At 35.0% G+C, this 17,067-nt stretch overlaps 1 protein-coding gene across 4 annotated transcripts in view; it reads right to left on the reverse strand.

The window, feature by feature from the left end:
* LOC149789622 (endoplasmic reticulum disulfide reductase DNAJC10-like) overlaps positions 1–17,067 on the reverse strand; it is an 85,513-nt gene that overhangs the window by 40,085 nt on the left and 28,361 nt on the right. For all 4 annotated transcript variants that reach the window (XM_089971649.1, XM_089971652.1, XM_089971650.1 and 1 more), the window contains 5 exons: positions 14,809–14,934; positions 13,983–14,072; positions 9,026–9,145; positions 7,587–7,698; positions 4,757–4,899 (listed from right to left, as the gene is read on the reverse strand). In XM_089971649.1, the coding sequence (XP_089827775.1) occupies positions 4,757–4,899; positions 7,587–7,698; positions 9,026–9,145; positions 13,983–14,072; positions 14,809–14,934 (591 nt within the window). The remainder of the gene's footprint in view (positions 1–4,756; positions 4,900–7,586; positions 7,699–9,025; positions 9,146–13,982; positions 14,073–14,808; positions 14,935–17,067) is intronic.

Here is a 17,067-nt window from a genome sequence, read left to right on the forward strand (position 1 = left end):
AACGCAGCCTAGAGTAACTTGAACTGTGGCCCCTACATAAGGTTAAGATAATTCTTGAAATCTTACCTATACAATTTCATTGGCAAATAAAGCAACGATGATAGGCTGTGTTGACTGTTTTAATTATGTTTGGTGGTCATCTGGGCTGCCACCACTGGACCTACAAGATTCAAGGTTTCCCTCTGTGAAGCCAAATCTCTGAGACAAAAGCTAGAGAAGGTTTACTCTGCATGACAGCCAACATCTTCTATATCTGTGATCAAATGTTACATTCAAACATGAGGCTTGCAGAGATCCCTCTAATATCATGAGACAGATTGTAACCTATTTTTGGCTACAAAGCCCAGTTGTGTCAAGAGGACCACTGAACCATCTTGTCTGAATGGAAAATAGTTCCAGTCAATGGAAAAGGCATACAACTTGCTCACCCTGCATGCTGAAGCTAAAACTATTAAGAAACACGTTTTGTATAATAGTAGCTTTATCGAAGTGTGGGCTAATGACTCAAATCTATTTGAACTGAGCCATGTTAAAACCCATGATGAAAGATACTATTTTGGAAACAGAGTGAAGGATTTTGGTCGATTGAGATCAAAATTGGCAAAAAGATCAGGTAGATTGTTATCATGCCTGATATCACGTCTACCATGATGCCAGAATGTGTTCAATATCAAAGAGCCATAGCCTTTGATATCAAATGGGGTCAACTGTCCTCCTCATTGAGGCAGAGAACAAATTCGGCCAGCTGAGGGATCAAGACACTTACAGTGATGATGTTATTGATGTGGCACCAGTCCCTGAAAACATGCCGCTTTCCCTCATAAGCCTTCATAATGGAGGCCTTCTTGCTCTCAAGATTCTCACCACAACTGAAGGTTTAAATTATTTGTCTCGCTAGGCTGTCTGGACAAAAACCCGGCATGAAGAAGACAGTCCAGGCAGGGATGGAACACCCATGACCAGGATTGCTTGAGAAGATTTTGCTTGGCCAGAATCTTCCTGGGCAGATCTACTGTTAGATTGTGTAAATCAGTAACACTGGGCTTATCCCTAGTGAGGAACTGTCTAATCATCTTCCATTTCTGACCCCGTAACTTTTGGATTTTTTTTGGTACCCAAACCATGGTAAGGTTGGCAAATGCCCACAATCCAAACTGATTGACAGAGCATCCATGGCCCATGCTTCTGGGTCTGGAACTAGAGAGACAAAGGTGGACAACCTTGTGATTCCACCTTGTCGCAAAATGATCGACCATCAGACGCCCTTAAAGTAGTGCACAGATCCAAAAAAAGACCAACTGATGGAGAGACCATTCAGTGTAAATGACTTGACTCATCCTGGATAGTGTCAGCCAAGACACTGAGTCTGACGGGAATGTGTCTGATTTGTACCTTGATGTGGAGGCTGTCACACCAATGTAAAACCTGCCAAATCAGAACATACAGGAGGTTGGTCACCAATACAGAGTTGTCTGACATAATGAAGATCCTTTTGCCTCAGAGTTGAGCCTTCTAGAAGTGAAAGAGAAGCCATAGCCAGGATTGGTCAATGCACTGACTGCTTTGGTCAACTTAGACCAGATACAACATGGTGCATATCCGTTGTCGATCTCAGTCAAGTCTCATCATACCCTGGCTTTACAGATGACCCTGTTTGGGTCATTGTTACTCTTTGGAGCAAAACATTAAAGAGGTTTGGAGGGCTGGCTGTTCAGGAACTGCCCCTCCAACTCACTTCTCAACCCAAACAGGTATTTTGAAACAATCAGACCCCACCAAGTGGAGGGGCAATAAGTGGACATGTGGAAAGGGATCTTTTCAGTCAAACATGCAATATGGATTCCAGCCCAATGCCAGGAGACAAAAGTCTAACCAAGCTAGGAGTCAACCATACAGAACTGGTAAGAACTTGCTAACTAACTTGCAATACTAACTTACTAATACCACCCCAGTCACTGACAGAGTAACCGAAAATAGCCACTTTAGTGCTAATTCATAAATGGCATCATGAGTTCAATGATTCTGTGTAACATGGCCTTAAACAGACAAAGCCTATAAAGGTGACAAAGGCACTCAAATTTGGAAGAAAAAAAAAACAAAATTAAAATAATGTATTTAACCTGTAGAAGAATGATTGTCCAACACGATTAATCCATAATTAAAGTTGGATCGTCAAATTTTAACAATAAGATGGCTTGGACTGTTAATAGTATAATGTACGTTGTCATCAGCTAAGCTTAAAAACTGGCAACACCTGGTAGTGGCAAGGGGAGGTAATGGACAAGAATTGCCCTTTGTCTATAAAAGATAGGAAAGACAATTTTTGTCTTTTTGTAGGGCTGGATTCTTGAGGTAGCAGGCTTATATTCCTTAATGTTAATGTGATTAGAGAATGTATTTGAAGGAGAAACACCATTTCAATACCACCATATGTTATGGGGAAGCAGCAATATAATATTTTCAGATGAGCACCAAAATGGACATATTGGGCTTGCATCACTTCATACAGGACCAAACAAAGAAGTCTTACAGTGAAAGCTTAATAAATACTTGCACTGAACCAAGAATAAAACATAATCGTAAAATAACTAGTTCTACGCTAGGCAGATAAATCAGCCTCTCACCCATGATGATGTTGATTTTCAGGTTGGGGCTGATATCACCCATTCACTGAAAGTTGCAATTATTAGCAAACACTTTTGTCTGCACACATCGGTGTACATTTTATACACTTATCGGTATTTCTCATTGCTGTGGAGCTACCGTCAGTTGAAGGATTCTTTGGTGACATGTCCATTATATTTCCGGAGAAAATCCTATGTGTCTGATGACTTGTAAATCCATGTGGAATAGCACAACCATCTGTCCTGTGGCCATTTTAAATTTCACACTAGATATAGCTGTTACCAAGTACTGGTATGTCTTTCAATTGTACACAGCATTGTTTCAGAATGATATGCATGTAGGAAAATTGCACATTTTAATGAACAGGTGACATCAGACCCACATATCATCCATCAGTATCGACACAGATTTGGGGAGGGGTTGATTTATCCAACTAGTTTCATGCCAGTGCAGGTGACCACCCTCTACTGAGCAAGTTTTCTTCAGTTGCCCTGCATTGGGACACATCTCTGTTGAATACATTACCAATCATATTAACATATTATTATCCAAATTCAATTTACAAGATAAAACAAAATTTTGACAAAGTTAAGGCTCCAGTTTGGGAACATGGCCTATGCAAAATTCAAACTGATCCAAGTTTTGAAATATATAAAACCTGATATAAAATTTGGTTTCAGTTAATGACTGTCAACATATTTGAAGGGTAACAAAATATGCAACAAAGGTGATGAAATACGGCAAGATGAACAAACATCATTGTACTACACGCTCCCTCCATAGAATAGAAAGCAACACAAAAAAGTCAAATTTTAAAAAAGTTTTTCAAATAAAATTAACATAAAATAAAAGATTATGCAAGAATAGTGATGACAGACATATTGTGAAGGTCAAGCATTTGATAAAACACTTGAAAAAGAATCAGCACATTCAAACTGGCTTTTGAATGTTAAAATCTGTCCACATATTCACACAAATGTTTCACCTTCACATATATAATTAATTGGGTATAGAACATGAGAAAATATCAATATGGCAGTATATATGGAAAATGAGACAATACAAACTGTGCCAGATGTGTGGGATATGAGACATTACAAACTTTGCTATATGTGTGGGATATGAGACATTACAAACTGTGCCATATGTGTGGGATATGTTTGGGATATGAAACAACACCAACAGGGCCATATGAACAGATGCTGCCAAGGTTTTACATTTAGGGAGGGATCACCCCTTTTCACAAAAGAAGAAGGGGGGAGTAGAAAAAAAGGGAGGGAGTGAGCGAGGATGAAATTGTCATGGTTCACTGTTTACCAAACACATAAATATCCATCTCTCTTTCTTTCTGCTCTATAATTTGTTGGATGTTTCTGAGCTTAAACTGTTCATTATCCATGTGTGGATATTGTTTTGTACTGAGAACTCCTTTCACAGTCTGTTGTCGGAAGGGGCATCAACATAACTACCTTAGCCTGCCACAACAAGTTGGAAAACTGTTCCTAATGGTTGTTTTGCAGAATATTCATCTACATACTTGGAATGGACAAAGTTATTTTAACAATTAAGTATTGATATTATTTCTTTTGTTTTACCTTGCATGATCTGTGGACTCCTGTGCCTGGAAGCAGCTCTATATATGCAGCCTATTTTACCAATAAAATGTTTCTTCAAAAATGCTTACCCAATCATAATACCTTACGAGGAAGTGGTAGTACTCCTAAGGTATTATGATTGGGTAATGCAAGAAGAAACCAAATTTTCCTAGCAAAATATGTTTCTTTGAAAATACATTACCCAATCATAATACCTTAGGAGTACTACCACCAGCTTGTAAGGTACTGTGATTGGGTAATGTATTCGAAAAAGAAATATAATAACAGGGCCATGTGTATGGAATAAGACAATACCAACGGGGCTGTATGTATTGCATATTAGATAATGCCAACAGGGCGATGTGTATGGAATATGAGACAATACAACTAGGCCATAAGAACGGAATTTGAGATATTAACCAGGTCATATTTATGGAATAGGAGATAATGCAAGCAGGGCTGTATTTAAACCATGAATCAAAGATTAAAAATTGCAATGTCACCATCTGCATAACTAGGTGAGTTTAAAAGCTTACGGGTGCAAAGAAGTCAATAAACCAGGTCTGAGAGCTGCTAGGCCCAACTCTGTTACCATGGAAATCTTTTGGACTCAATGCCTCAAGCCTGATAGATGAACTATCCCGTGCAAAAGCTGCTACATCATGGGCTGTCAAACGACCTGTAGAATATAAATTCAGTGGACATTTTCAAACATGTATCTATGATTGGTTGGCATACCTGTAGATAGAAAAATTTAGTGGACATTTTCAAACACGTATCTTTGATTGGTAGGCATACCTGTAGATAGATAAATTTAGTGGACATTTTCTCTAAGCTCTATCCTTATTTTGTCAACAACATAGCAAACAACATATCCCATCCAATGTCCGATATTTCATTTGGCATACCATATATATACCATACCAACTGTACGCTGATGACACCCAAATATACAAATCTAGCCATGCAACTGAAGTTGATGCTACCATCCAAGGTGTAGAGAGGTGCATTTCTGATGTGAAATCATGGTTGACATGTAACAAGCTGCAGATGAATGATGATAAAACTGAGGCCATTCTGATCACAACACAAAGACTTTCTCATTCACATCCTTTACCTCAAACAATAAGTATCAGCAACACCAACATTAAATTCACACAATCAGTACGAAACCTAGGTGTTACTCTGGACAGTACTCTCACATTGCACCAACATGTCATGAACATATGCAAGGTTGCATATCTTGAGCTGAGACGCATCAGCTCAATTCACAAATATCTTTCAGTTGATGCCCCTAAAACACTTCTGTGTTCATTAGTACTTTCAAGACTGGACTATTGTAACTCAATTCTGTCTGGTTCATCTCAATATCTACTCCAAAAACTTCAAAAAGTTCAAAACACAGCTACTTAGAGTACCACGATCAGAGCACACCTCCCCACTGCTCTGTACCCTAAACTGGCTATCCATTCGATCCAGAACCAAACACAAAATTTGTTCTCTGTGCTACGTTTCGCTGTCGGACTCTAGTCCAATATACCTATCCGACCTCACCCATGTGTATACACCAGCAAGATACTTATGCTCCTCTTCTGACAATCGTATACTCATTATTCCCACTATGAAAACAAAGTCATATGGATAGCATTCTTTTGCATACCAGGGCCCAGCAATGTGGAATGAATTGCCCAATGAACAAAGACAGTGATCACATTCAAGAGTGCTCTCAAAACTCACTTATTTAGACTGCAAGAACATACTTAAAGACCTAATAATGTTTCCTACCTTAAATATTCTCAGCATGTTTTTTTTAATGTTTTCTAATTTCATGGTGTTTGTTTTTGTAATCATATCATTATGTTTTATATCTTATAGGTGTTGTCTAATGTTGTAAAGCGCTTAGAGCTTCTAAAGATTAGGTGCTATACAAAGTCCTCATTATTATTATTATTATTATTATTATTATTATTATTATTATCATTATTATATACACGCTTATAAACTGACTCTGTCTGCAAATGGCAAAGACCCAGATCTGCTGTCAGATGAAGTACAGGGTGGTGGCAGACCTGGCTTTATGTAGCTTGTTTGGAGCAGGCAGTATACCAAATAATACAGACCCTGATCTGCGAGTGCACTATACAACAGATGTATTTAGTTTGCAGTGGGTTTTGTAAAATTAATACCATTTTTCAGCACATGATAAGCTATATCTGGCAGCCAGTATATCTGGTGGAGAAAGAACACAAAAAAAGAAAGAAATAAAATGGGAGAACCATCAACCCTCAAGAAGCCAGATCTGACAAGCCTAACAGGACCATCTCAGTAAGGCAGTTGATTTTTTTCTCCACAAGTTGGATAAGTTTTCAATAGGATGCAACAAAATATCATGTACTGCTACTATAAAGTTTGAAAACATGTATTTAAAAAGTTCAGTCAGCGATGGCAAACATTATGTTCAACTAAAATGTGTGTAAAGTACACAGATATATTGATTACCTCCAATACAGTGGCACAAATAACAGTTCCAAAACCCTATGGAGCTCCACTGCTTGTTGCTACATCTCAACTTAATGTAATTCTTGGATTTTTTTTATTTTTTATTTTTTAATTTTAAAGGATGGCAATCATAGTTCCTGCCATGAGACACACTCAAATCGACACACTATGTCCAATACTCTTTTTTACTTTGTTACCCAAGAATCTAAATTTTCTCTTTATTCTTCTCTACTGACCATTAACACTTTTGAAGAGGTTTAATTTTCATTGCATCTTGTTGGATATCATTTTTTGCAAATTCTATAAGCAACAGTTTAATATAAGATGTTTTGCACACAATAATATGTGTAGTTTACAGTGTCTGTGGTACTCTGGTAAAGTTATTCTGGTTTTCTGACCAACTCTACTATATCTAATATGAAAACCCGAATCTAAATCAAACAAGGACAAGCCAAATATCCAGATTTTACTGTAACAATCATATTTCTGTCATTTTTACTTTTATTTCATAAGCCTGTATTTTAAGGGTCATATTTGTAAGACTTATGCAAAATCATATGATTTGGTAGGTCTGAGAAGCTACTGGCAAGCTTTCTCACATATCCCTATTCCACAAGCCCTAGACTCGAACCCATTTAGGCAGAGGTGAGATGTCAATGACCTGTGATGGTGATTGCCTTCGATCACTCAGCCACCCAGGAACCCATTTACAGTGTGTTATAAGGTAGTATATACAGTGAATGTATATCACTCGAAAATGATCAGAAAATATTTACATTTCTTAACAGATCCTTTTCCTTTTAAGATATGAGAATATATAATACATTATTGAAATTTCAAGCAGCTAAACTTTGATTTCAAATATACCATAGTAATTTTCATGTCCCCCTTGTGATTTAAAAACGACGAATGATGGAAACTTGTGGATGTGTAGATCATTGCAAATATGTCTGTTCTGCTGGCAGTCCACACGCCCAACCTGAAAAATTAGAACATAATTTTGTGATTTCTTTCAATTTTTATGATCTAAATATTTATTCCCATTAGAGTTAATTTTGTGTTACATTTTAGTTTAAAAAGCACGAAACAGTATGTGCACAGACACATAACATCTACAGTCTTTGTCAGCCATCAAGTTTTCAAGTTGTAAAATTTTGTAAATTTATTGTCACCCCTGCATGTATAAAAACCAAGTAAATACATTAGATGCTAACAGGGCTTTTAAATTCTAACCATGAAAATAACATAATAAAATAGAATCTCATAACTATAACTTTTCAAAGCTTGCTACAAAGTATTTTATTCAAATATAAAAAATATATTCAGTATAATGCAAGTTTTCTGGCAAATTAAAATGCTGCCTTTTATATACACGTTTAATTTATGAATATTTACTTCCTTTGTGAACTGCAATTCCATCTATAATGAAAAGCTATGGTTAAACCAATTTTCCTGCTGCCATACCATATTCATCCTATGAACAAAATGTCACAATTAAATAACCAACTGAAATTTTAAAGTTCCCATTTCAATGGAAATAAAACTACTGGAAATAAAACTATGTTCATGAACATCCCTCCACAGTGCCTGTACCAGTAATGCTGTTCCGATTAACAGATCTAGTCCAGCATCAATCAATTGGTTAAACGAACAAGTGAACAATTAACACTTCTGCTATTGATTTTGGTCAAAATTCACTTCTACACTATTCTTTTTGACTTGAATTTCAGTCTATCTGAAAACAACCACAATTTTTGGCAAAACAGAATGTTGGCAAATAAATCTATTATTAATGGATAAATGACTGATCAGAAAAAGAAACTGACAAGTGACCAGAAAATATTATCTGACTGCCAATACGGTTATATGCTATATGCAAAGCTTTCATAGTTTTACATAAAACTGGACAGACAGACAGACAGACAAAGTAACATCCATAAATGGGGCATAAATTTAGGATAAACCATGGTGTTGCTAAAAATCAATGCTTTAAAATTAAAGAGTTTTATAAAACAAGACATTTTACATGCAAACATAAATACCTGACTGAAAAGATAACTTCTTGTCAAAGTCAGCAATTAGTAGTTATTGATGGTTGCAAGAGACAATAATTTAATTTTGTTTATTTGATAAATTGCATTTTTTTCTAGGAGTATGTAATATTCATAATATTTGATGGAGGTAGGTGTACTACAATCATGCCTTCCTAACGCCTATCCTTATGTCTAGCATCATCCTTGAAGGATAATTATGACATATTATTCAGCTCCAGAAAATCATAATTTTTAAATTACTCTGCAACTTACCTTCAAGTCCTTTAACAAGACTGGAAGTTTTCTTAGCTCTAGGTCTCTCCCCTCTGACCCCTCCACAAAATGGACTAACCAAGCTTTTTCCTGTCCACGATTAAGCTTCTCCTGGATAGTCTGTTACAAGAGTTAATATAAAGCTAAACATTAATTCCTTAAAATTAAAGTCTATTTGTCATTAAATTTTCCTAAAATTAGTATATTTATCATATTTACAATATAAAATGCGCTCTGTTTTTTACAAGTTATAACTTATCTGCAGTTAATGTGAAATAATATATCATGTCATGCCATAAAGTATCTAATATGATACCATATGACAAGCCGTGTCATATGGTATCATATTATGATACTTTGATATGTCATGCTCATGAAACATTTAATCTCATTTAATATGATGCAATATGTCATGTCATGCCATAAAGCATTTAATATGATACTATATGACATTTCATACCAATGAAATATTTAATGATTCTATGTGACATATCATGCGCATGATGTTGTTGTTGTTGTTATTGTTGTGGGGTTTAATGCCATTTTTAGCACACGATAGGCTATACATGGTGGCCAGTATTAATAGCGGAGGAAGAACCCGGGAAAACCCTGGAAAGAACCACCGACCCACTCATGCGTATGAAACATTCAATACAACACTATATGACACAAAACATTTAATATGATACAATGTCATGTCATGCCATAAAACATTTAATATGATTCAATATGTCATGTCATGCCATAAAACATTTAATATGATACAATATGTCATGTCATTCCATAAAACATTTAATATGATACAATATGTCACGTCATGCCATAAAACATTTAATATGATACAATATGTCATGTCATGCCATAAAACATTTAATATGATTCAATATGTCATGTCATGCCATAAAACATTTAATATGATACAATATGTCATGTCATGCCATAAAACATTTAATATGATACTATATGTCAAGTCATTCCATAAAACATTTAATATGATACTATATGACATGTCATGCCATAAAACATTTAATACGATACAATATGACATGTCACGCCATAAAGTATTCAATATGATACAATATGTCATGTCATACCAATGAAATATATAATGATACTATATGACATTATTTATTTTACTTATGCCTGATTTGATGGATGTAGAAGATGTCCTATTTTCTTTGTCAGTCAATTCTTGTACAGTTGGGTGTTTCATTTCATGGTTCTGAGTGATCAGAAAATTTATGTAAATTGCAACTATCAATATAAAGCTGAAAAACAGCAATATTTATCAGTTCAGACAAAACTGAAACACAAAACAGAACTCGGTAAGAATTTTATTCAGGAATAAAAAAAATGTCTTCTTTCTTAGTCTGCAACAAGCTTTACTACATTACACATTTGTTTCCAAAGTTACATAAAAATACTGAAAATGGAAAATTCTAAGTATCAAAAGGGTGAATGTACACAACTTTCTTGATATGTATACCAAGTTTGGTTTACAGAATGATAGATGGACATAGCAAAGGCTAAATACATAAGGGGGGTGGGAGATGAAAACAGCAAAGCATAGCATGCCATGAATAAATGAATCTACATTTTTCATGTTTTTTTGTACATGACATTTACAGTTGTTTTTAAATCAATCAATAAAGCAAGTTTTCTGTTTTCTTCATTATTTAATTGGTTACAGTAGGGTTTTTAAAATCATACTTTGTAGTAAACATGAAATCCACAACTAACTGCATCCATCCAATTAAAATTCAATTCAAAGTATTAACTGAATTCAGAGAAAACCTCACTTGTACAACGTTCCAGCCTGTACATTTCAGTAGCCGAGATTTAATTTATAAAGTAAATATAGTAAGTGGCCATATATATTACAACAGTGTTATGTATATTTAATTTATATTGTGTGCTTAACTTTCGTCCAAGGTTACAAGTTGTAAAGAGGATGTTTATATAGCTAATTTTAGTCCATGATTGTTTGTTGTAAACAACTTGTTTACATGGTGTTCAAGGTCAGTTTTGGTTACAATCAGTTTTTCCATTAGAAAACTTCATATTCTTCTGTGTTACAGATCAAGTGAAAAGGGGTATAAATAGAAATTTGACAAACCAATAATCCATTCTTGTTGATAGGGTGTTTATGATTATTTTGGGCTTGTGATTGGGCATTTATGATTATTTTGTACATGTGATAGGGCATTTATGATCATTATGGACTTGTAGTAGGGCAATAATGATTATTTTGGACATGTGATGGTGCATTTATGATTAGTTTGGACTTGTGATCGGGCATTTATGATTATATCTGGCTTGTGATTGGGCATTTATGATTATTTTTGGACTTGTGATAGGGCATTTATGATTATTATAGACTTGTAGTAAAGCAATAATGATTATTTTGGTCTTGTGATTGGTCCTTTATGATTATTTTGTACTTGTGATAGTGTATTTATGATTAGTTTGGGCTTGTGACTGGGCATTCATAATTATGTTTGGACTTGTGATATGGCAATTATGATTAGTTTGGACTTTTGAGAGGGTGTTTGATTATTCTGGACATGTGATAGAGCATTTATGACTATTTTGGACTTGTGACTGGGTATTTATGATTAGTTTGGACTTGTGAGAGGGTGTTTATGACTATTTTGGACATGTGATAGGGCATTTATGACTATTTTGGACTTGTGATTAGGTATTTATGATTATTTTACATTTAATTCACAATCCTTTAAGAGTCTCTTAAATGTTCATTTTGTATTATAGAGAAATAAACAACTTGTTGCTTTTACTTAGACTGTTGATTTGATGTTACATATTTTAAGACTTAGAGTCATGTGGCCATATATATTACAACAGTATGTGGCCATATATATTACAACAGTGTGTGGCCATATATATTACAACAGTATGTGGCCATATATATTACAACAGTATGTGGCCATATATATCACAATAGTATGTGGCAATATATATCACAACAGTATGTGGCCATATATATCACAACAGTATGTGGCCATATATATTACAACATTATGTGACCAGATATATTTCAACAGTATGTGGCCATATATATTACAACAGTATGTGGCCATATATATTACAACAGTATGAGGCCACATGTATTACAACAGTATGTGGCCATATATATCACAACAGTATGTGGCCATATATATCACAACAGTATGAGGCCATATATATTACAACAGTATGAGGCCATATACATCACAACAGTATGAGGCCATATACATTACAACAGTATGTGGCCATATATATCACAACAGTATGAGGCCATATATATTACAACAATATGTGGCCAGATACATTTCAGCACCAAGCTGATAACTTAAGTCAGATACTAAAGTTTTTGTAAAAACTTATCTCAACTACCTAAAAAAATAAACACTTGGTGATATATTCTTTCTTATATTAAAACATGCATTTGATGTCTATGAATTGACACATACAGGCTTCTAATTTTGGCTTTATTTGGACTGGACCAAAGAGACTTAAGCTCATGTACCAGCTGCACATTATTAACGGACCTCCACTTATACAAAAACTCCTATTAAAGGTACCTTATGGTTTAGATGCCTCAATTTTATAAATTACTGATGTTGGTACCATATGGTCCAGTATTCTTAATCTGTATACTACTGGTGCTATTACTCAATAGTCCAATAATCTTAATTTGTACAATACTGATGCTAGTACCCTATGGTCCAGTACTCTTAATCTGAATACTACTGATGGTATTACCCAATAATCAAGTACTCTTAATTTGTTTACTACTGATAATATCACTCTATGGTCCAGTACTCTTAATTTGTATACTAATGAATAATTTACCTTATGGTCCAGTACTCTTAATTTATATACTACTGAAGAATTTACCCTATGGTCCAGTACTCTGAATCCAAATAATACTGATGGTATTACCCAATAATCCAGTACTCCAAATTTGTTTACTACTGATAATATTACCCTATGGTCAAGATGCCTCAATTTGTATACTACTTAAGCTAGTACCCTACGATCCAGGACTGTTGATTTATATACTACTAATGCTATAGCCCAATGGTCCAGTACTCTTAATTTGTATAATACTGATGATATCACCCAATAGTCCAGTATTCTTAGTTTAATGCACTGAACTTTAAGGTGATAATTTAGCATTTATTTTAAACAAAACAAAGATTCATTCTCTTTCTAACATGTGTTCTAGATTTTTAATAATCTTTTGGATATTTGTAACAATTCTAAACAATATTGTACTGCTTTCTTCTGTTTATTTTCTGCTGAAAAGACACAAGAATTTAAAATGTAAACAGAAATAACATTCCCTGTTCATGATCCTGTGATGGCAGCCTCCACCAACATTGAACAATTAATAATTCTTCTAAATTTATTTCACAGTCAGAATAGCTGCCACTCTCTGTGATATATCTACCTTTATGAAGCAAAAGAAATGGGAACCATGATTATACACACCATATAACAGGATTCATAATATAATGAAATGGGAACCATGATTATACACACCATATAACAGGATTCATGCTGTAATGAAATGGGAACCATGATAATACACACCATACAACAGGATTCATGCTATAATGAAATGGGAACCATGCTAATACACACCATATAACAGGATTCATGCTATAATGAAATGGGAACCATGATAATACACACCATATAACAGGATTCATGATATAATGAAATGGGAACCATTATAATACACACCATATAACAGGATTCATTATATAATGAAATGGGAACCGTGATAATACACACCATATAACATGATTCATGATATAATGAAATTGGAACCGTGATCATACACACCATATAACTGGAATCATGTTATAATGAAATGGGATTTAAGATTAAACCCACTATATAACTAGAAACATGTTATATTGTAGTATCTTTCAGCAAAGGATTGGTGTACCTGGAATTTTGCTGTGTCTAAATCTGTAACATCAGGAAGCTGTGCTAAAACTTGTGTAGCTATCTCCTGGGCAACCAGACTGGTTATCTTCTGAAAAGCACATTAGAAAAAGTTTTGTTGTTTCTGAAATAAATAAGGCTCAGCCTGAGGTTAGCTAAACTTCATATCACAAAAGACACAAAACAGTGTATGCAATGAAGATTAAAGTTTGCAAACTGCAGCTAAATCCACTTTCTTATAATTAGGTTGAATATTTATGCTGTGTAAGAAAATATGGAACCAGTGAGTTTTCACTCAGATAGGACCAATCAACTACCAGCTATTTTGTTGCTGAGGTAGGAACAACTCAGGAAGTGTCCATCTGAAATAACAGGGGTGCTCTCCTATTCGACATCAAATTTTGATATCATATGAACACTTTTTGTAGATATTTCTTGTTATTTAGAATAGTTAAGTACCTAAAAGGATTATGGTTCAAATGATAAAATCAAAATCTGGAATCAGATCAAACCATCAAGCTAACATAATAAAAAAATCATCCACCTCTATCGATGATGATAGGATAAGTCCAGGCCTCCATACATTGCTTTACAAATTCACTGCCAGCAGTAAACATAATTTACAACGCTCTACAAGGGCTTTGAATATTTTATTAGCAAAGTTCAAAGAAATGAAAATTGATCAGTCTTTAGCATACAAAAATAACCTCTAAAATCAGGCAGTATGGCAAGGTAACATAGCCCATGTCAAGGTCTCAGCATAGGCACTTACAGTGTCTAAATAAAATAACTGCCAATTATAACATGCAAATTTCACTAAAGCTTACCAGTCCCTTTCCCTGCTGTACCTCTCCTGGATTATAGAACACAGTTCCATCAGTATTTCCCAAATCCTGGCATAACTTTTCATTAGTGTTATGACAATCCAGTGAAGCTACATTAGCTAAGTCTGCCTGGAAAATTGATACAACAATGAAATATGTGTAAGATTGTCTCTGACATGGTGCCTTGTTTAATCCCTGTAACCTGGATTTCAAACCATTTTTTTAAAGAACCAATAAAATCACATGGTCTTCAGTTCCTTCATATAAACTAGTCTGATGAAAATAAGTGGAAATGCAAGAACATAATATGATGTGAAAGACTTCTTCCAGAATTTAGTGCATGATCAAAGAGCAGAAATATGAACAGACAGACATTATTATTTCTTATTTTTTTATTTCTATATTGTCAAGTCTGTAAAACATAATTAAAACTAAATTAATTTAAATTTTAATTAATGTCACCTTCATGAAGAAACTTAAAAAGTCACTTTCTCCAAAACCTTTATAAATTCAATTACTTTAGAAATGAACATCCAATAGACATGTACTCTTAGCAGGTCTCTTTCATCTTTTCCCACATGTGGTTGTACACGACAGTTTGGAATGTATTCAATATCTACTTATGAATACAGAAACAAATTATGGCAATTAATACAACTTGGACAATAAAAAGCGGCTAACAGCAAAACAAAATGAACATTAAATAACAAAAAGCAATATAGCTTTCAAAAGTGCAACCTACTGTATATTCTCAATTGTAAGTCGAGTCCAACTGCAAATTACACAGACCCTGATCAGTCACTGCACTGGGTCCATGCTGTTTGTTTTACTGGTTACACCTCATAAGCTGCAGACAGCCAGGTCTGCTAGTGCATTATGTGATTGCAGTTTGTGTTTGATCAGCATGCTGTTGAACTTGACTTATAAGTGAGTATATATGGTAAACCATAGAAAGTTTACACTGGGCTAAGAAAACAATGTTTTATTCTTGTAATGATGCTCCAGCTAACTAACAGGAGCATATCTGGAATAGCCCAACCATATATCAACTAGTATGCAGGACTGATGCACAGACTAACTGAACCTGTATAGAAGACTGATGCATAGACTAACTGAACCTGTATAGAGGATTGATGCATAGGCTAACTGAACCTGTAAAGAGGATTGATGCATAGACTAATTGAACCCATATGGAGCATTGATACACAGACAAACTGAACGTGTAAGACACTGGTTCCAAATCCCAAATTAAAGTTGGAAGGATGTTCAGGAGGGTCGCCAGGATTTGTTTTGAGGGTGGCAAAACTTATCAAAATGAGGAAATGGGGTTGTGTGACATCGAAGAACTATGTTAGGGTTGCCCCCCAAAAAGGCTGGGAACCACTGCTATAAGAAGTACTGATGCATAGATTAACTGAACCTGTACTGAGTACTGCTACCAAGACTAATTGGGCCTGTATGGAGTAATGATGCAAAGACAAACTGAACCTGCATGTAGTAAAGATGCCGATACTAATTGAACTGGTAAGGAGTAATGATGCATAGACAAACTGAACCTGTAAGGAGTACTGATGCCTAGACTAACTGGGCCTGAATGGGGTAATGATAAATAGACAAAATGAACCTGTATGGAGTACTGATGCCAAGACAAACTGAACATGTATGGAGTAAAGATACATAGACTAACTGAACCTGTATGGAGTATTGATGTCTAGATTAATTGGGCCTGTATGGAGTACTGATGTACAGAAAACTGAACCTATATGGAGTACTGATGCCAAGACTAACTGGGCCTGTATGGAGTACTGATGCCAAGACTAATTGAACCTGCATGGAGTAAAGATGCCTATACTAATTCAACCTGTATGGAGTAATGATGCATAGACAAACTGAACCTGTATGGAATACTGATGCAAAGACTAACTGAAACTGTATAGAATACTGATGCAAAGACAAACTGAACCTGTATGAAGTAATGATGCCAAGACACACTGAAGCTGCATGGAGTAATTATGCATAGACTAATTGAACCTGCATGGAGTACTGATGCCTAGTCTAATTGGGCCTGAATGGAATAATGATACATAGACAAAATGAACCTGTATGGAGTACTGATGCATAGACTAACTGAACCTGCATCCAGTACTCATGCCAAGACAAGTTGAACCTGTATGGAGCAATGAACCATAGACTAACTGAACCTGTATGGAGTACTGATGCCTAAACTGGGCCTGTATGGAGTACTGATGTATAGAAAAATGA

Source organism: Sinohyriopsis cumingii, chromosome 10 (genome assembly GCF_028554795.1).
Source record: "Sinohyriopsis cumingii isolate HCF-2022 chromosome 10, ASM2855479v2, whole genome shotgun sequence".
Lineage (NCBI taxonomy): Eukaryota > Metazoa > Mollusca > Bivalvia > Unionida > Unionidae > Sinohyriopsis > Sinohyriopsis cumingii.